The sequence below is a fragment of the Macaca fascicularis genome, chromosome 13 (genome assembly GCF_037993035.2).
Source record: "Macaca fascicularis isolate 582-1 chromosome 13, T2T-MFA8v1.1".
In the NCBI taxonomy this organism is placed as follows: Eukaryota; Metazoa; Chordata; class Mammalia; order Primates; family Cercopithecidae; genus Macaca; species Macaca fascicularis.
The window spans coordinates 98,576,025-98,597,426 of NC_088387.1; the positions used below are offsets into that span (position 1 = coordinate 98,576,025).

General features: G+C 56.0%; 1 protein-coding gene across 4 annotated transcripts in view; it reads right to left on the reverse strand.

Moving 5' to 3' along the window:
- Positions 1-21,402, reverse strand: part of KLHL29 (kelch like family member 29) — a 324,637-nt gene that overhangs the window by 17,002 nt on the left and 286,233 nt on the right. For all 4 annotated transcript variants that reach the window (XM_005576453.4, XM_045369708.3, XM_074012236.1 and 1 more), the window contains 2 exons: positions 7,398-7,536; positions 126-328 (listed from right to left, as the gene is read on the reverse strand). In XM_005576453.4, the coding sequence (XP_005576510.1) occupies positions 126-328; positions 7,398-7,536 (342 nt within the window). The remainder of the gene's footprint in view (positions 1-125; positions 329-7,397; positions 7,537-21,402) is intronic.

A 21,402-nucleotide genomic window follows, 5' to 3' on the forward strand; every position in this document is an offset into this window, starting at 1 on the left:
AGCCACATGTGAGGGAGCTTCGGGTGTGCACACACAGCCCTCCCCGCTCAGTCCTTCCTGTTTATGGAGTTGTCTGCCCATCTGCACTCCTCCCCGCAAGTGACACACATGGCCTCCGGGCTCACCGAGAAAGGACACACAGACTTTGCAGAAGGTGTGGAACTGGAACTTGCTGGCCGCCTCCAGCAGTGTCTTGGCGTTGGCCGAGTCGATGACCAGGGAGCCCGTGTAGACAAACTCCAGCAGCAACTCCAGGACGTCTGCTTGCAGGTTCGACAGGACGAGCTCCAACTTCTCCCGGCCACCCTGGCCGCTGTCTTGCACGGACCTAGGCACAGAGACCAGGGTGTCCTTACCTGCTGCCCCGCGGCCATCGTGCCGCTTCCTCACAGGGCTAGATCTCCCTGCACACCTTGGTCACGCCCTTGGTTTTAGGACTCAAAGGACACAGCAATGACACACCTGAACCTAATGCTCTGACACGGGATCTGAAAGAGAAGAGTCTGACCAGAGACGCCCAAAAGAACAGAAAACCCTGCTTATCACTACTCGGCATGTCCATGCAAAAAAAGATGCAAATCAAAAAGCATGAGCTATGGATGGGGACGAGGACCAGGACTGGCCTCAAAGGGAAACAATACGGTTCAGCCCACTGCAGGCCCTGGCATCTCCACCAAAGCAGGCCGACGCATCCCAGCCCGGCCTTGCCTGCCTTGGGTGGCAGATTCTCCAATGTGACCCAGGCTTGGGAGGCTCCCAACTGGCTGTGATCCCAGCCAATCCAGAGATATCCTCTGATCGCCCCAAGACCGAGGGCCCCAAGTTGCCCCAGAACCTTCTCCAACCCCACCTCTTTCCAAAAACATATTGTTTCCTTTTAGGCATGGAAAGGAAGCCCTTCATGACATTGCTTTGAAACTGAGGACAAGACGAGATAGACGGACAGAATGGTCAGAGCCGGGAGGAGGGGAGAGGAAACAACCAAGGACTTCCGCCACAGACAGCCAGCAGCCATGACCTGGGGCCTGGCCCGGGGCGGGGCCCTCCTGCCACATGGAACACGGGGTCAGAGGTCAGAGTGGCCTGCGTGTAGAGTGTGCATCGGGCTTGGGAACTGGGGGGAGCAGGGGAGGGACACAAATATATCAATCTGTTTATATCTGGTGTCTACAGGAATACAAAACCATTGCAAAGGCTCCTAAGGCCTGGCAGCCGCCCCTAAAGCTGGACCTGGAAGGAAACAGATAAGATGAAGCAAGAGTGACACCGATGCATAAGTGACAGCAGGAGTAAAAACACCCGGCGCGTCGGGAGTCTGGAGGCCTCGTAGGCTGTCAGCTTGGCTGCCCTGTCCTGGCTCCTCCGAGCAGCCTTGCTTCCTGCCCGGAGCCCGATCCTGCCTGGGGCTGGGCTTGGCCACATGGCTGGGAAATGACCTCTGTGGTCCACTCACTCGCTTCCGAGGAGGCCACAGGGCAAGATGCTTGTGATGGGTCCCTTGCGTGCACCTGTGGCTGGCGGTGGGGCTGTCGAGGTGTCCAGCAAGCGGGCAGGCTGGCTGCAGACAGACCAGCTGCTGGGTGTGTGGGTGAGCGGAAAGAGCACAGGGCAGAGAGCTGGGGGCGCTGGGTGCCCGGGCTCTGCCACCAACAGGTGGGCAGCCTTGGCCTCCCAGGCCCTCAGCCTCCTCTTCTGCAAAACAAGAGGGTGGACGTAGATGAGGTCTGAACTCCCGTGGAGATTTTGTGGCAGAGGCTGGAAAATGCCGTTCCCACGAGACTCTTCTCTATGTGGCAGTACCTGAAACTCCATCATTAGAGCGACATTCTCTCAGGTCAGGCACCGCCCTCCCAGAGCCTCAGCGAAGGCATGGCCAGGAGGAGAGGGGGAGATGCAATCCTGCCACAGAGCCGGCGTCCAGGCTCCCTCCCAGGGCGGCCATGGTAGGCCGTCCCCACACAACGGCTCATCCCACCAGGGCCCCAAGGGGCCTCTGCCTCCAAGCCCTGGGCCAGCCCAGAAGGCAGAGGGGGCAAGGTGTGGGCTCCACAGAGGCCCCTCCAAACCCCTGCAACACAGAGTGACTCCTAAAGTGACTTCACACACCTAGTCTTCTGCTGTTGGGATGGATTTCCATACCTCGGTGGCTTTGTTAAGTGTAAAAGTAATCTACTACGTGATCACTTGAAACCACAGAAATCCTTAACACCCCCAGCCCCAGAGCCATCTGGTCAACCTCATACTCCTGTCTTTGCTGCCCGGGCCTTCATTTCTGCAAGCCGCTGCCTGGCCTCTCCTCTGCCCTGTGGAGGTCACACGGGGCCACAGCCTGCTCCCGAGGCCCCCAGTCACTGCTGCCTTCACCTCTGGCCAGCTCACTTGTCTACCCAGGAGTCCTCAGGTGGAGGAGCTCAAAGCCAGTGAAGGGCTGAGCCCAGGGGACTTCAGGATGTGTGAGCACACACGCACACAGATGTACTGTGGGGAGGGGTGCTGGGCAGATGGACAGTCCACGGCTGAGTGACAGGTGCGATGGGACCCACATGGCTGCTGAGGGGTGCTGCCTGTCTTGCCCACAGTCTGAGCTAGGGAGTGGGTCCTGGCCTCCAGGCGCAGGAGGAGGGGCACCAGGTGCCGTAGAGCATCGCAGGTGCTGTCTAGACTGAGGAGGACCCTTGACCACAGGAGGCATGGCTGTGGCTCTGTTCCTCCTGGCCCCTTGTGAGGGCCACCTATGGGGTGGAGGGGGTGCTGGGCAGATGATCTGCAGGGAATGGCCATAGAGGCACAGGGGAATGTGATGGGGGCTCTGTCAGAATCTGAGTTCAAGGAGGAGATGAGGCCTCAAAGGGCGAGGCCTGTGCCTCTTACCAACACACATGGTTCTCATCCACACAGGCCTTTGTGCGTGGCCTGGAGAGCTGTGAGGGGGTGGGGGCGCCTCTCTATCCCTGAACACCAGACTGTCTTGGGACTGGACCCCAGTGCTCCTTAGGCCTCTTCCCTCTGAGCAGGGACCCCAGAGGGACACCCCTGTGATGGGTGACCCTGGTCCCTGAGGAGGGGGTACAGGTGGCTGTTCCGTCCCTGCCCTGAGCCATTTCTTGTCCTGTCCTACTGGGCTCCATGGAGTGAATGGCGTGGGGTGCTGCTGGCCCGCCAGGTCACGACGTGGCTTTGGAGGGACTGCAGCAGGACAGACGGGCAGCACTAACCTTCTCTATGAAGCTGACACAGGGGCTGGGGTGCAGAGTGAGGGGCAGGCTGGTGCTGCCCAGCCACACGGGCCCCATGGGGTCTGTCAGAAGACCAGAGCTTCCTAGAGTCACTTCCTTCTCAGGTTGGGGATGCCCAGGAGAGGCCAGAGTTCGAGACGAAGCCTCTGCTCAGCAGAGGAATGGCTAGGTCCAACTACCGGGACGTTTGCAATCCCACCATTAGCCATGGACTCATCCAGGATTAGAAATGCCCTTCCTTTCAGACACCAGGTTGGAGGCCCTCATCCACCCTCACGCACCTCGGAGGTCAGATGTTCATTTTGCAAGGTGGAACTGGGCACTGTCTGGAGCGATGGGCAGAATCCGTGGGCAGCGGCGGGTGAGGCACAGGCATGGGGCAGGTGGCTGGTACCCAGCTCTGCTCAGAAGAGAGGACTCTGCCCGTGAATGAACACCTGGGCATGTCCTCAGCTGCAGGACACATGCATGGGCATGCACGAGTTTCCCTGGGTCTTGGGGATTTGTGTGGCTCAGGCCCACCCTTGGTAACTTGGCAACAGGTGTGGGTCATGCCATTGTGCCAGCATCCAAAGTGAGACATGGGAGTCTCGTTATCTGGCTTCCAAGTCACACCTGTCTACCAAGCAAGGTGGCAGGCGCTGCCACCCACACATGCTCAGGGAAGAGGGTGAAGGGTGTGGGGCTCTGGGCAGGACTTTGCTGGGACCCTTCTGCATGGCCATGGGGGGCAGCCAAGCCCAAAGGGACTTGGCCGCACCCTGGGAGAGGACACTGAGATCCAGCGCTCCCAGTCACAGTCTGACCGTCATCTCTACAAAACACACATCTGGTCGCAACATCCCCAGGCTCCTGTGACCCAGGTCCAGCCTCCCTCCAGCCGCGTCCCCTGCAAGCCACCGTCATGCCTGGCCCTGCAGCAACGTGGAGTCACCTGTGGGACCTGAGACCCCCTCCTGCCTTTCGACCTTGCTCTCCCCCAGGTGTCTGCCCGGCCGATGCCTGTTCTTCATAACCCACATCAGATGCCACCTCTCCAAGGTGCCTCCCTGAATGCCCCTCCCCCACAGCCAGGCCCTTGGCCCACGAGTCTCTGAAGCGTCATCTCCGCTCGTCTCCTTGCCTGTCTGCAGCGTGTCCCCACCAGACTGTGGGCTCTGCTGGTGTTTGGTGTGAGTCCTGGCCCCAGCAGGGGCTCCCGTGTGTTTGCTGAGTGACCAGCGAGTGAATGACTTGGATTCCCACATTCTGTCCTGTGGCTCCAGGGCAGGGTGTCTGCACTGGGGTTGGGTCTGGCAGGCACTGTCCTTGCCAGGCTCGGGTGCTGGGTCATTGTCCTCCCTGGGGCTGGAGTGGTAGACACATCACCTGTCCCAGGCTGGGGGTGCGAGTCTAGCCTGAGCCTCCAGACAGGAGGCTCAGGGATGCTGGGACAGCAGGGAGGGGTCACCTGCCCCTGGCAGGGCTCACCCAGGGAGGGCCAATGTTGATCCCCACAGAGCAGAGGTCCCAGAAATGGTCCCTCCTCCCTCCCTTACAAGAGTGCAGCTGCCTGAGGGGGGAGCCACTGCTTGGGGTTAAAGGGCAGGGCCACAGCTCCGCACTGGGCCAGTCCGGCTGCTGCACAGTAAGTCTCCAGGGTCACGGATGTGAAGGGGACTGAAAAGACATGGTGACATCAGCTTCTCTCTTGACCACCAAGAATGTGAAATTCTCTGTGATTTTACACGGCGGGAAAGGAAACCATCTTCCTGTAAAGACCTGGCTTTCCTCCTGAGAAGGCACTTGTTTGCACTCATCAGCACCAATGGTCACGTGTGCTCTGTGGCTGCAAACTCACACGGCGACCTTCAGTCACAGGGCACCCTGGGGCTTGGCTTTGGCTTCCCTCCTTTTTCCCGTGTGACCCTCCTGTATGCTGAAGGCCCCCCAGCCCCGACTCTACAAACCTCAGACCTCTCTGGGTTCAGATCCATGCACCTGGCTGCCTACAGGCGGCCCAACCTGGGGACCTGGGCGTCCATCAGGCTGCTCAGCTTGACACGCCAGATGCTCAACTGCTCATCTCCCCAGCTTTCCCAACGCTGGCCTGTGGACCTGCTCTCCTCCCTGTGACCTCTGATGCCCATGACACCTCAGCTTCTTGGGTCCTGGTGCTTGCACGTGGGAAGCCTCTCTGTCCTGGTCCTGCCCATCCTCTGCCCATCACTCTGAGGTGTCAGAGCTGCAGGAGACCTGGGCATCATGTGAACCAATTCTGATTTATAGATGAGAAAGCTCAGGGTGCAGGAGAGGAAGTGACCAGTCTGAGGTCACAGGACAAGTGGCAGCGTCAGGTGTAGGACCCAGGTCTCCAACCTGCCAAGGCGGGGATGTCCTCTCTCCTCCAGCCCCATCCTTTCTGATCAGGGCCACCGAGACACATCCTACTGTTCTCCCGCCTTCAGGTGGGTGTCCCTTCCTCACTGCTCTTGACATTACCCACCTCAGACCATGCCCAGGTCCTAGCATGGGGTCAGGGCTTGCCTGCCCCAGCGCAGCCCACTCTGGGAGGGCCATCTGCCCCACCCTGCCCTTCCCCACTCATGCCCCACCCCCGGCCTGGAATGCTCTTCCTCCCTCTTATCAGCCCAAGAAGCCTTCACTACTTTGGGTTCCCACCTAGCACGTGTTCTTCTCTGTTGCGTGCAAGTCTGGCTTTCCATGTGTGGTCTCTGAAAGCCATCGGAGGGCGCTGTGCTCCTCTCGCCCACCACGTTCTAGCTGGGGATGAGGCTGCCGCTCAGCACTGACCTGCCCCCTTTCTGTCCTCTCCAGCTGGTTTGGAGCCAGGCCCAAGACCCTAGGACGCTCATCCGTGATCCAGCAGCCAGATGCGGGCCCCTGCTTCCAGGATTTGTCAAGAGTGGAAGCACAAAGTCCTCCCTGGCCTGGTGAGGGCACTAGACATATCCCTTCACCCCAGACCACATGCCCCTAACCCCTGTGCTTGGACAGAGAGAGCCCAAGCACCGGGGGCAGGAGACCCGAGGTGTCCATGAGATGGGAAGTCCCAAAGAGCCTGCCCCTTCCTGCGAGGCTGAGGGCCGGCATGGGGCCAGGCGGAGCCCGCCCACAGGGCAGCTGGGCTCTATGTGAAAGGACGGATCGGAGAGGAGATGCCAGCCAGGGATCCATCCTGAAACAAAACACAGTCACTCCGGGGTTAGTTGGCAAGTCCAAACACGGCATTGGGAAGCAGAGGTCCTGTCCTCCCTCTGAGCACAGTCCTGGCTCAGCGTCTGCCCCGGAGAGGCTGCAAGGCAAGAGGAGCAGCGGCGTTAATCTGCTGAGGGCTGAGAGAAATGTGAGCGTTACCCTGGGCTGGCCCCTTGGCTGCTCTCCCTTACTACGGAGCTGGAAGGTGGCCCCTGACTTCTTTGCAAAGGTATGAAGCAGACAAATTAAAAAAATCAACATAATGGAGAAAAAAAAAAAAAAAAGATGTTCATGCACCAATAAGACTCATTCAGGTAGAAATAGCCAGGGCAGAGGGCAGGAGGGAGGGAGCAAGGGTTGAGAGAGACCGTGTTTAGGACACACCTGGTCTATGCTCCACAGCGCCGGTTTAGGCTCAGTGCACAAGGATCAGACATGCAGTGTGGCCCAGGCTTTGCTACAAGTCTCTTCTCCCCGACTTGGGCTGGGGAAAAGCGGCCCCGGGGGCACCCTGTGCTCCTCAGCAGGGATGGCCTGATCGATGTGCTTTCCTGGCATTAGTCATCACTGACAGCAGGGACGATGGCACTGGGGATCCTGCTCTGGTCCAGTGGGGGCAGTGTGCAGTGATCCCTTAAAATGGAGCCTACAGTCCCCCTAATCTCAGGGAGGGCTTGTGAGCCACTGAGAACCTGGGATCTCAGGGGTGGGGTGGGGTGTTGTCTACTGCTGGCAGAGGCCCCTGGTGACCAGCAAAGCTGTGGGTGGGGGCAGATGCTGGGGGCAGTGGCTGCTCTGAGGCTGTGTGTGAGAGGGTACTGGGGAGGAGGAGGAGGAGAGATGGCTACTGGCTCTGTGACAGGGAGTCACGCTTCAGGAACCTGCAAGAGAGGGGAAGAGAAAAGCGACACAAAAGCGTCCTACAAAGGAACAGACCCGACCACAGCTGGAAGGAAGGCAAACCTTTGAATCAGGTCCTTGAAATACAAGCTGCAGGAAGCTAGAACATTTTGGTGGACTTCAAACTCTCTGCCTTCAACAACAATTTTCAGGTCTGTAAACGCTTTCGCTCTGCGTTGCTGGTTCAATTCCTTCAACATTTCTGCAGAACAGAGAAGACAGACAGGGCCAGGTTCCCATTAAGAGTTTTTTTTTTTTTAAATTAAAAAAAGTATTTTTTTTTTCTTTCAAGAAGTAGAGAAATAGGAAATACTTGATATTGTTTCTTGGCAAGACTGGCTCAACACTGACAGTCAAAAGAAGTCACAAACATAATGCATAAACAAGCAGCCACTGGGAGGGGCTAATAACCAAAGGCATCACAACTTCAAAAAGCAAAAAAACCAAATATGATACAAAAAATCAAACCCAGAAATTGAAAGGTTGGGGGAGAGATTCCCATACTGACGATTGGAAACATAGAGAATACATTATCACAGACAACTAAAAACTGTTAAATAACCACGGAGCAAGTTCTCCAAATGCCAATGGGTGCCGATGTATTGGAGACCAAGTCAAGCATGGCATTGTGATGTAAGATGGGCTGGATATGGTTCAAAGGAATCACAACCACAAAACCTGCAAAAACAGCGTCCCTTATGTTAGACACTCACAGCCATGGCATGGCAGCGGACCCCGAGAAAGGAGGGGTCCATGGGAGAACTGGCAAACACCTCCTTCTGTTTCACATTTCTGGGGACTTTTCAGGAAAGCAAGCAAGCAAGGGACAGGGACCCTCTGCGCCTCCTCCCATGTCCCAGGCGAGTCTCTCAGGACGCCCACCCTCTCCTGGGGCTTTGACATTGGGCAGAGCCTGCTTTACAGCCCAGCAGGTCCCAGGAAGTGGCCTTGGAGGCTCCCACTCTGCTGCGCACCTACCTGTGCCCGGTGTCTCGGACCTGGGGCTGGCACAGACAGTGCCCGGGCCCATGGGCTCCAGACCTGGGGATGTCAGAAGCTTCTCCCAGACCCACCCCAAGGCTTAGAAAGGAGAAGGAGGGAAGAGCCTGCCAGCCACCCTGTTGGGGTTGCACACTCTCTTTCACTGGCCAAAGTTAGGGCCTTCATGTGACCACTGCTTCCCACAGCCTTGCCTCATCTGCCTGCCTCCAGGACTGCCCTTAATGTTGCTGGTAGCTGTGCCTAAGGCCCCTGATCTTTGGGCCAGAATGACCTGTCTTCAGGCCAGGCGATTTCCCTTAGCAGATGTATGGGAGAGGGTGGCCTGCAGAGCTGAGCCCTGCTCTTCAGCACCCCCTGCCATCGCCCATGCTCCAGCCTCATTGGCTATCGCTGTCCACATGGGCCAGGGCTGGCTGCCCGCCAGGACTTCTTCTTGGCCCCAGTCCTGCTTCTGACACTTGGCCAAGCCCCTTTGTCTCTCTTAGCCTCTACTTCTGTATCTATAAAATGGGGGTTGGGGATCCTGCTTCTGCTCCCTGACTGCCAGGCAGGCCCTTTTGGTGAGGACACACTGGGCTCTGCTGAAGACCAAGGAAGACAGTGGGAGGGGCTCCTGGAGAACATGCCACATGCATGTTCAGGGAGTGGGGTCTGGGGCCCTGCCTTCTGGGAGCCATGGGCAAGGCCGAATCACTGACCCTGCCAACCCCAAGTCACACTGAGTCTGGAGTCGTAGCAGAGCATCTCCAGGGGTGCGGAAGGGGGCTCTGGCTGGGACTTCAGGAAGGATCTACATGGGGTGAGCTCAGACCCGGAGCAAAGAGGGTGGGAGCTAAGACAGAGACCAACAGGCTCAGATCACCAGCGGGAGGGTGCGGGAGGGCGCAGAAGCACGAGGGGGCAGGTGCTGGTGGCCAAAAGGGCCACAGGCAACAGGGAACACAATGAGGCGCTGGGTGGGGCCAGATCGCAGCAGTCTTGCCTGGGAGCTCCAGCTTCATCCAGGGCACCAGGGAGCCACAGGGGATTCTGGATAGGAAGTGGTGAGGTTAGACTTGGGTTTCAGACAAATCCACACAGAGGCAGGATGGGGAGTGGCTTAGGAAGCCAATGGGAGGCAAGAAAGTGACGTGCGGAGAGTTGAGCCTCGAAGCCAGACCTGAGGGTGAACCTGCACTGGGCCTCCTATCAGCTGTGTGACCTTGGGAAAGGGGACCTACATTCTCAGAGCCTCGGGGTCCGCCCTTGTTGAAGGTTCCGTAAGACAGCATGTGGCGGGCACACAGGGAGCTCAGCGTGGGGGCGAGTGCAGTGCTGGTGACGGTGACGGTCTTTCCAAGGGAGAGGTGAGAAGGCCGGAATTACACAGCAGCAGCACGACAGAGAAACAGGAGTGTGTGGACCCCGTGGGGCTCAGTGCAGGAAGGAAGCGGGGAGGGGGAGGCGTGGAGACCATTGACAGGATTTTGGAGGGGATGGTGGTGGGACATCAGGAAGGGAGGGAACTAGAAGATCAGTTGTGGGGTGGGGCCTGTGGGACACCCGGGGTTTGGGGTAGGAGGCAGTGGATAGAGGCCTGGGCTGGAGAGAGCCTGGCGGTGCCTCAGACAGCCGGGGCACAGGGGAGACAGCACAGGGCCAGTTGTAGGGCCAGGCTGGATAAGGCTCAGCTGCCGCACTCACACGCGTCTCCAGAAAGTCACCAGCTGAATTAATGCCCAAACCACGAGCCAGGTAGATGACATCACCTTTTTGAGTGAAGCGAGGTAGATGATGTCACCTTTTTGAGTGAAGTGGTAGGGGAGGGGAGAGAATTCTGGGCTGGGATTCTGAAGACCTGGATCCTGGTTCTTGTTCCAGCATTGCCACTAATAGGTGTGTGACCCTGGGCCAGCCACCCCAGCTTTCTGGGCCTCCATTTCCTCTAGCACAGGAGGGCAGAGATAACTGCTCGGTAACCCCCTGGGTGTCACACTGCAGAGAGTGACAGATGTGGCCCCACATGCCTGCTGAGTTAATCAGTGCTTAGGGGCCTGGAAAACACAGCAGCACACACATGCCTACTCCTTCTGGGCCCGAGGCATCCCGAGGGTTTCTGAAGACCTTCCCTTCAAATCGAGGTCCCGGCAGTGATTCTATCAGCAGCCCCAGCCCCGGCCGTGACACCTGCTGCTCCAGGAATTCTGCAGCCAGACCTGGAAGGCGCTTGGAGGTTCAGGTGTCCCCCTCCTAATGTAGGTGCTTTCTGTTCTCTCTGAATCTCACTTGGTGGAAATCTGGATTTAATAGTTGGGGAAGATTATTTATTCACTTTCAGAAGAATTTGTCAATTTATGAAAGTGCTCACCAGGGGACTCCTTTTCCCAGCAGGCCCCAAGTGCATTCCAGGTATCGATCGGCTGGTGTGTGCGGGCTGCTGCCCATCGCCTGCCCAGCTGGCAAAGCAGGCTCTCAGGCTGTGCCTGTTGGGGGGCGGCAGACCCAGAATCCACAAGGGGGCACCAGGACCCGCCGGGCACAGGCTGCCCTCCTCCCTGCCCCATGTTTTGGCAAAGGACACTCCCTGATTTCTGAGGAGCTTCCCAGTGAGGTGTGTGGGGCGCTGTGAGGAGGCCTCCAGCAACCAGGCCTGTTCCCAGGTGTGGGGAGGTCTGCAGGCCTCAGGGCTGGGCCTTCAGAGCGGACTTCCAGAAGCACCTGGCACCCTGCACTATTCTGCTGCTCCAGGTTTCCGCGGGAGAAGATGGCCCAGAGACGCTATGGCCTTCCCTGGATGGAGGCTCGTTGGGGTCTGGCGAGCGGAGTGCTGGCAGCTGAGCCTACCAGGTGGGGTGAAGACTTGGCCTCAGCATCCGTCCCTGTTGGCCAGCCCCAGGGGTTGTTTTTGGGTCTCCTCGGCTTCGAGTGGGCCGCCCACCTGCGCCTGTGGGACTGCACACCCTGGCGCTGCTCACTGAAGTGGCTGCCCCCAGGCTCAGATTTTTGTCCCAGGCCTCTTTGCCCCTTTTCCCACTTCCTCCCGCACGCCCAGGATGCCCGACTCAGCATGGAGCTTCTCTTCCCACAGAAGACAGTCCACTGCCTGCATGCTGCAGGCCTTCCCCGGACTCCTCCCACCCCTCATCACACCAAGTCCCATCTTTTCACCTCCTAGAATTCTCAGGATCCAGCCGCTCCTGCCCCAGGCCCTTCAGCACCCTGAGTGAGCTGCCCTCATCTTTCACCTGAGTCACTGCAACAGCCTCTGAGGACGTCTCCCTGTTTCCAGCCTGTCCCCCTCCAGGCCACCTCCACACTGCAGCTCCTCACAGCCTCCGGCCGCACAAATCCTTCGGGGCTGAGCAGGGGCAGCACGGCCCTCTGGGGGTCTCCCCGTTCCCTCAGCTCCTACTCCACTCCCAGGGGGCCCTTTGCTCCCCAGCAAAGCTTCCATGCACCCCACACATGTCCCCACTCCTCTCTGCCTGGATCTTCCATCCCCTTCCTCCATCTGGCCAAACAGTATTTATCCTTCACCACCAGGGAAAGTGTTATTTTGTCCTGGGCCTCTTTGCCTCCTTCCCCTCTTCCTCCCATACCCCTGCCCTCCACCCCCTTTCGCAGGCTGGCAGAGCAACCTGTGCTCACTTCTTTATAGATACTAGGAGTTGTAATTATTTATTTACATGTCTGCCTCCTGCACTAGACTGTGTTTTATTTATATTTTTATCTTCAACACTCAGCACAGGGCCTGGCATATATATAGCTGGTGTGATGGATAGCAAAAATTCTTTGTAGCTTCCCCCGTCAAGAGGTGGAGATGATTTCCCCACCCTTTGAATCTTGGCTGGCTTTGTGATTTGCTTTGGACCACAGAAAGTGGTGGAAGTTGACCCTGTGTAAATGTTAGCCATGGCCTCAAGAAGCTTTGCTCACTTTCACTCACTCTCCAGGGCCCCCTGGCACCACCACCATAGGAGCGAGCCTGGGCTAACCTGTTGGAGCATGAGAGACTGCGTGGAGCAGAAACGAGCGGTCCCAGATGAGACATTTAGACCAGCCAGTCTCTGCCAGTATCAGCCAGGCTGACCTAGATCGGCTGAGTGTATCCCAAACTGCCAGGCCAGGATCACAGTCTAAATAAGTGGCTGTTGTTGAAACACTCAATTTTAAGTCACTCAATTTAGAATTGTTCGTTAAACAGCAAGAGCTAACTGATACACAAAGCATGAATAGATGATGGACTCCAGCGCTCAGGGAACTTTCCCTGTGTTGGTTTCACCTTTGCTAGTACAGTTTGAGGCTAATTCTTTTTTTTTTTTTTAAGTTTTGGTAAAATGTACCCATTTTAAAGTGTCCAGCTCAGTAGTGTTAAGTATATTCACACTGTTGGGCAAACCACTGGAATCCTTTTCATCTTCACGAACAGAAACTCCACACCCATTAAACAACCACTCCCCACCTCCCCTCCACCCAGCCCTGGCAACCATCATTCTACTTCCTGTCTCTATGAGTTTGACTATTTTAGACCCTCTTATAAGTGAAATTATGCAATATTTGTCCTTCTGTGAGTGGCTTTATTTCACCTAGCATAATGTCCTTAAGGTTCACCCACATGGTAGCATGCATCAGGATTTCCCTCCTTTTTAAGGCTGGCTAATATTCCACTGTATGTAGATACCACATACTGTTTAACATTCATCCTTTGATGGACACTTGGGTTGCTGCCACCATTTTGCTGTTGTAAACAATGCTGCTATGGGCACTTATTTAGACTGTGATTCTGGTTTGGCAGTTTGGGCTACATTCAGCAGATCTAGGTCAGGCCTGGCTGATATTGGCAGAGACTGGCTGGTCTAAATGTCTCATCTGGGACAGCTCATTTCTCCTCCACGCAGTCTCTCATGCTCCAACAGGCTAGCCCAGGCTCGTTTCTATGGTGGTGGTGCCAGGGGTCCCTGGAGAGTGAGTGAAAGTGAGCAAAGCTTCTCGAGGCCATGGCTCACGTTCAGTTCTCACCCCCGAGTTACGGACCAGATATCCCCTCTCGCGACCCGTCTCGAACCCCGTTCATTCTAAGTGGTTAGTATGAAATGGCTCTGTGGATGCAGCAGCAATGGGCATGAGGGAATGGGGACTTGAGGAGGCTCTGCCTGGGGCTGGATGCTTTGCCTAGAGGAGAGTGAAGCCACAAACAGAACCAAAGCTGGAGATGAAGTTGCAGCCAAACTTCTGCATATTTTTCACCAAACGACATAAGTTATTTGTCAGAGACTAATGGGCTCGTTCCGGCTGGACTACAAGAGCTGTGTGAGATGGTAATAAAGAGGAAGAGATGTCAATATTAAAAGGCAAAGAATTTCAGTGGCTTTGCCACAGAGAAGTCCATTAAATCAGAGCCTTGAGAAAGGTTGTGTGGCCAAATCATTTTTTTCAGAGCTCAAGTAAGAACCCAGCTAGGTGATAAATGCTTCCCATCCCATTGGTATGTATGACACATATTTGATAAAGGACCTGAAAAAATCATAAACTCAGAGCAGTTGTGAAATATACTGAGAAGGCCCAGCAAAGACAGTGTCAGGCGGGCCCATAGGGCAATTCATCCAGCAGCAGTGAGGCCGACGCATGCTGACACTGTGGGGACAAATGGAGGCTTTACGCAAACAGAGCATCCCACTGCTGCTCCACGCGCCTCCCGAGCGGAACGTTGCCCTCCCTCCCCCGTCTGATCAGATATGCATTTCTTCCCCTACTTCTTTTCCAAAGAAGAGTTGGCCTCAGAATGAACCTTGGAGGCCAAGAGCAGGCTCCAGCTTCCAGGTGAGACAGAATGAAACCACCTGTGGGCGGTACCTGTGGATCCCTCATCCAGCCTGAGTCGGACGTGTGACACCTGAGGCCCCACGCAGGCAAACCCTCCTAGGAACCGTGAAACACTCTGACTTCTTGCCTGGACTTAGGGTTTTAGTGAGGAGCCCTTCTGGCTTTCCTGTTGTCTAAATGGGAATTTCTGCCATTTGTCTAAAAGGGAGCCAAAGTCCTAGGAACAGTCACAACCTCTCCCACTAGCCTGCCGTTTCCAAACTGATGACACTGGATGACAAGGCCTATTTACTGAGCAGTGATAGCTGGCCCCAGAGGTCCCCTCTGTGCCTACAGCCCCTGACCCAGGGCTGCACACCCGTGGGTGTGGGTGGGACTGAAGACAGCCTTCCAGCTGGAACATTCTCATGTCCTCTAAGATGATAGAAAATTCACTTCTATTTTTCTCCTTAACATTTTTTGAAATCATCATAAAACTAACAGAAATATTCCCTTCTCTTTCCCTGGGTTTGTGCCCTTGACCCTTAGGTCCAAGGACTGAACAGAGGCAGCTGCCAGCTTGGGCCGTGGGTAGTGTGACTGGGAGACCTAGATCTAGTCACAGATTCACCTCAATCCTCCTGTGACCTTGAGTGGGAGCTCTTTCTTCATCTAGGGTCCACCAGACCAACGACTGCCTGGATCCCTTACTTCCAAACTCTGTACTGTGGGCTCCTGTAGGCTTCTATGACCTGACCTGACCTGTGTTCACAGCTTCATATTCTATCATGTTCCACACATCCCCCACTCTAAGTTCACACCCAGTTCATCCTGTTCCTTCACTTTGAATGTTTCTCTTTCTGCCTTGGCCAAGGTTTCTCCTACACTTGCTTCCTAGGGTCCCATCCATTCCTTAAGCCTCACTCTATTATTATTATTATTTTGTAGAGACAGGGTCTCGCCATGTTGCACAGGCTGGTCTCAAACTCCTGACCTCAAGTGATTCTCCTGGCTCGGCTTCTCAAAGCATTGGGATTACAGGTGTGAGCCACCATGCCTGGCTGTAAGCCTCGCTTAAAATCCCATCCTCCAAAAATTCTTACAGAATTCTCCAGTTGCCATTAACTTCACCCTCTCCTGTGGTCCCATGAGACCTGGTACCTTCATTGGAGTAGAGACCTTTGGCTGCCTTATTACGGAGGAATGTCTGTCTGTCTGTCCATCTCCTTTCTAGTTTTTGATCTTCTGGAGGGCTTGTCTCTCTGGCCCCCTGAACACCTGGCACCATGTTTTGCACAAAAAGTTCCTTTCCGATTGGAATTCATTGTGGGTTACAGACCACATGCAGATGTGTGCTAGGGAGTTAGATGACATTCCCTCAAATGTGATCCACTGGAACTATTTGAAATACCACAGTTGTGTGGAATTGGATGGACAGAATGTAAAAGTCAAGCCCCTCTAACTTCAGGCAACATTGGTGCTAATAACGGCGATAACCCTGCAATTCGTATGCAATCTACAGTTGCTAAAGCATTGGCACATTAATTATTTAGGTCCTCCTTGGGGAGAGATTTAATTATCTGTTCAGCTCCAATGGCTTTGAAGAGCCTTAAATGGTCTTCCTGGGAAGAAATGACCACCCCAGCAGCCGCCGAATACAGGTGCAGCCTGGAGCCCTTGAGGCCACTCTGCAGAACAGGGTTCTCTCCAGGCTTTGGGTCCTAGCTGCCTGGATCATAAGATCTACCCCTTGACCCCCCCCCAAAAAAAAAAGAAAGCCAAAAACAGATAATCTTCCTGGACAACTCGTGCCTTGTGGGCTCAGAGTAGGAGTCAAAGGGTATGGTCTCTTGTTTAGGAAGGAATGGAGGAGGACGGGGGCAGAGTGTCAGGATCCCATCCCCAGCCCAAGGAACCTGGCCAGAGGGTGGGCACTGCAGAGGTGGGGGTGGGTCCTGAGCTAAGCAGGGAAGGCCATGGGCAAATTCTGTGGCTGCCGCTGGAGCAAGTGCCTGGTTTGGTTGACACTAGCAGCATGTAGTCCCTCCTGCCTCCAGCAAAAAGGCTGCCGCTTGGCTCCTTCCCCTGCTTGGAGGATGGAGGCCGAGGGATGATGGGAATATTCCGAGCAGGAGAGAAGGAACATGTCATGGGGTGAGGGCAGGGCTGAGAGACCTTGGGAGAAGGCCAGGGCTCAGGAGACTTGGGTGAGAAATAGGGTCAAGGCCAGTAGTGTGAAGAGTTCTAGAGTGGCCAGAGCTGGAGGTGGAGGGGACTTTGTGTGGGGAATTAAACATCCAGGGGATTCAAGGCAGGACCTGGAAGAGCTCTGTGGGGCCTGGAAGCCTGAAGGTGGGCTGGGGGAGGGCCAGGTGAGGGGCCAAGGCAGATGGGAGCAGACAGAGGGGCAGGCATTTAGGGGCAGGGTGGCCCTACCATCCTTTTGTGAGGTAGCTGGCCCCACCAGGGGTTAGAACTTGTTACCAGGAAGCGAGGTATCCTGAGGTGCCTTGGTCCTCAGGGCCAGAAGAGGAAGAGACTCGAATCTGGCCTCAGAAACTGAACTGAATCCAATGTCTGGGGTGGGGGTGAGGGTGGGTGGGTCTCATTCCTCCCCCGTGCTCATAGCCCTCCACGTCTTCATGTGGAAGAACTGTGTTCTGTCTACAGCGTTATTTATTTAGAGGTAGTGCTTCTTTTCCATTGGAGGGTGGGCTCTTGGAAGATGGGGTGGTTCTTGGCTGGAGGGATTGAAGAAGCCAGGATAGATAGTTGGGGCCAAATGCAAGAGCCAAGTTCAGCACCTTGGAGAGCTCTGAGTGCCCTGGGGTCAGGCCAGAACGACAGGGGAACTCTATAGAGGTTAGAGGGTGCCCTGGAGCAGCTGACGACGTCCACCGCTGAGTGGGGCTGGGGCCCTGACATCCTCCTTCAGAGGCAGACTCAGACCCCGAGTTCTGGGAACCTCAGATGGCTTGTGTCTGTTTGGCCCCTTCGTTTATTCATTAAACTGCTGTTTCCTGTGTGCCGGGCACTGGTGGGGGGAGAAGGGGGTGCTGGGGTCACATGGAAATCGGCACGTGTGCAGAGCTGGGGGAGCTCACAGTTTAACGGGAGACACACTCACAGAGTGTGTGTCTGCCTGGAATGCCCTGCAAGAGGAGTCTGACTGGGGCAAGTGCTGGGCGGATGTGGCAACGAGGAGGGGATGGCTGGTTCTACCCGACGGAGCTGAGGAGAGTGTCCACAGGGAAGGTGACAGTCAAGGGAAGACTCAAAAGGTGAGCAGGAGCGCCCCAGCTAGCTGCAGGGGCGAGATGTGAACACACAGGCTGAGGTGTGAGAGGGCCACGTTAGGGACTGAAGGTCACTGGTATGGCTGGCATGTGCTGTGTGCACACATGGCTGTGTGTGTGCACGCATGTGTATCTACATGTGTGTTCAAGCATGTGGTGGGTACAAAGGTGTGGGTGTGAACATATGGTGTGTGCAAGCCCCTGGGTGGGCGTGTGTATGCAGCCATGTGTGCCAATGTGTGTGTGTGTGTGTGTGTGAGAGCATGTTGTGTGGGTGTGTGTATGCACCCCTGGGTATGTGCCTGTGTAGGGGTGTGTGTGTGAGAGAGGATGTGGTATGGGTGTGTGTACGCACCCCTGTGTATTGCCCATGTAGGGGGGTGTGTGTGTGTGTATGTAAGTATGTGGTATGGGGGTCTGTATGCACCCCTGTGAATATGCCCGTGTGTGTATGTGTGTGTGTGAGAGACAGCACGTGCCTGTATGTATATGTACATGCAAGCATGCACGCACCCCTGTGTATGTGTCTGTGTGTGTGAGGATGGGTGTATGTGTGTCCTCGTGTGCATAGTGCATGTGAGCACGTGGTGTGGGTGTGTGTCTGTGCCCGTGTCTGTGTAGTTGTGTGTGGGAGACAGCATGTGGCATGGGTGCGTGTCTATGCCCTTGTATATGTGTGTGTGAGCATGAGGCCTCTGCATATGAGAAGCAGAGGGAAAAGTTGCAGATCAAGGCAAACCCGTATCTGACAGTGAACCAAGCAAACCAACCCATCTTCTTTTTCCCACAGGAGGCTGGGGGCCACTGGTGGATTTCACGAGGGAGGCTGAGAGCGTCAGGTTTGTCTCTGACACTGGAAAGGTTGCTGGGAAGCAGCTGCGAGTGGCCTGCCCCTGCACGTGCGGGTCCACCTCCCCACGCTCCCCTGGCCTGGGGCTTTCTTTCTCACACCATCATGAGCTCCCTTCTTCCGGGCTGCCCCTGCCATTCCAGCCCATTCTGACCCCTCCTCTGAATTTCCCAGGCCTTAGGCAAGCACCCAAAGCATATCATCAGGTGCCACAAGGCACAGGGCCCCAGGCCGACACCTGGAGCTGGGGTGGGGTGAGAGCTTCGGAGGAAGAGGGGGCAAGAGGTGAGCAAGACAGCTCCTGTCCCGGGGGAGGACGCAGCTCAGTGCAGACACAGGTGCCCACAGTGAGGAGCTGGATGAGAGAGCTGCAGGATGGTCAGCTGTGGTGCTAGAGGCCTTCTGAGGAAAGAGGGGTGGGTGGCCAGGACTGGGGGGCCAGGAGTGGGGCCACGAAGCGCAGGAGTGTGGGGCAACCGCTGGCTGTCTCCAGTGGAGAACCGGACACGTGAGAGGGGTGAGTCACTCCGAATCAACTAGCTCAACACCTCAGTGCGTATTTACAGGCCTCCTTCATGCCAGGCCTGGACCATGGAGAGGAAGCCACCTTCTGTCCCCAAGGAGCTCAAATCTGATGGGAAAGGAGCCACTGGAGTAGACAGAGGTGAGTTTGGCTGCTCAGCACTGGAACCCCTTCCTACTGGGGACAATCCCAAGATGTGGGGATCTGGGCCCCGTCACTGTGGGGCCCAGGGGAGGTAGCTCCCTGGTAGCTGGCATGTGGTCATGAGGCCTGGGCTTGGCCGATTGGGTGCTCCGGCCCCAGACTTCGAAGTTCCTTCAGGAGTGCAAAGACAGTGATGACCATGTTGGCTGTGATGAACTTGCAAAGCTATGCTCCCCCAGGACCTGGGCAGGCTCTGCCATAAGTGGCATTTATCATAGGCCTGACATATCCATGCATCTGTCCCAGTCAGGGCCTGGGATGCCAACCACAGGACCCAGTTCTGACAGCGAAGCAGAAAGGTATATATTGGAGGCTGGTGAACGAGGCTGGGAATTGGGGCAGGAATTGAGGCAGTGCAGCCAGGTCTGTCACAGAGACAGTCCCCCTGGGGTCCTATACAGGCACAGTCTCCCCCGGGAGCCTGCTGCCCTCCATTCCCAGCCAGCGGGCAGCCCTGGGTTCCAGGAGTGCGTGGCTCTGCAGCTACCATGAGACCACCCCCTACTCTCTATCCATTCAGAGGCCCTGGCTGACTGGCCTCCACTGGGGGTCCTGGGGAGCTGGGTGAACAGCTGTTGTGGGGTGTGGGGAGGGGCTGGCTGGGAAGAGGCCGAGTGAGCAGCCTCAGGACTTCGGCATCCAAAGCTGCAGACCCACAAGAATGGTGTACTTTGGAAATAGAAGGGCCACAGGGACCTGGACGAGGAAATGGTATTCCTCCATAAGGGATGAGGAGCCCGACAGCCACAGATGCAAACCCAAAGCCTAAATTCTCATGTGCTCATGAAACCTCACTTTGTTGTATTCTTCCTGGAGACCTAATCTTTCCAAGATCTGGCCAGCTACGGCTTTGGGAAAGTCAGCCACCTGCGCCAGGTGACAGGCTGGTTTAGAGAAGGAGTGGAAAGAGATTCAGGGAGAACTGGGGATAGGGGCAGGCAGGAGAGAGTCACAGGAGACGGGAAAACATGGGTCTCCTCCTCCTGCTTCAGTAAAAGCCATTATTTCCCAAGAATTCTGAGAGCCATAGTCCCAGTTAATAAATCAATAGTTTTAAAGGATTTGCAAGAATTAGTGAACCAGAGCCAGGAGTACAATCAGTTTAGTTACCTAGGTAAAGAGGGAAATGAAATGGAAACCCCAGATGCCAGGAGCTAATGTCAGCTCAGAACACTGTGAATCCCATCCAGGGAGGAGTCACAGCTGAGAGGATGTGGGGTTAGGAGAGAGGGGAGAAGAGAGAGTGTGTGTGTGTGAGTGTGTGAGTGTGTGTGTGTAGAGACCCCTCCCCTCTCTGCCCACCCTGTGCCCTTCATGGTCTTCCAGGAGGAGTGTCTGCCCCTGGTTCTCTGTGCCCACTCCTCCTGCCCATCCTGGCCCGGGTCAGTTTAGGACAATACACCTGCCTCCTGCCATTTCGGGGGGGGCGGTAAAAGCCCAAGAGTCATTTCTAGTTTTTCATATTTCTAACGACCTTTTAAGATGATACAAGTAATCTCCACATCATTATAGGAATATTAGAAAATCTTTACAGGCATGAAAGAAGAAAGTGGAATTGTGCCCTCCAGGTGATCCGCCCCCTGCCGCAGGCCCTGGCGCAGAGTCAGGGGGTCAGGTCTGCCTTAGAAGGCCTATGTCAGGCCTAGGGGCCGGGGGGATCATGCAACGGCGGGGAGTCAGCCCCTCATCCTGCCAAGGGTGACACGCTGCTGCAGTGCCCCCATGTAGCAGACACGGTGCCCAGCATGCCCCCTGCCCATCACACCGGTCGGCGAGTCCATGTTGTTCCCCAGCCTGTGAGGAGGCACCCGGCCTGGTTCCATGAGGTCCCAGAAAGAACCAACAGATGGGCTGTACTGACACCCCCCTCCTCCCAACCCCCAGGTTGTGCCTGGTCTCCCCTCGTCCCAGGCCAATCCCTCCTCCTGGGTGTGTAATCTCTGCCTGCTGAATCCTATCTTCCAGTTAGCCTGCCAGCCCAGGCAGGTGGAGCCGCCGCCTTTCCCTCCCCCGATACTCCCAGAGCCCTCTGCAGCCTCTGACACTCACTGGGCTCCACGTGACGATCAACACGACTGATACCCCAGATGCAGGAAGGAGAGGCCTGACTGGGCACACGGCCCATGCTCCACGGCCTTCTGGCTCAATTCTCCCTGTGTGGGACCATTCATGTGTCCCTACCATTTCAGCTGAGCTTCCGGTTTTACTGACACCCGTCTCTGCCTGGGTCCCTCCCCATATGTATTTAACGTGACAGTCTGTTTTTCTTGGGAAGCAGAACCTACCAGATTCTGTGATAATACCACGGCCCTGTTTTTACAAATCCATTGGACACAGTTACCCAAGAGTTGCTGTCCTGCACTGGCGTGGCCAGGCCGGTGTACTCGGTTGCAGCCCCGGGTTCTGGGGGCC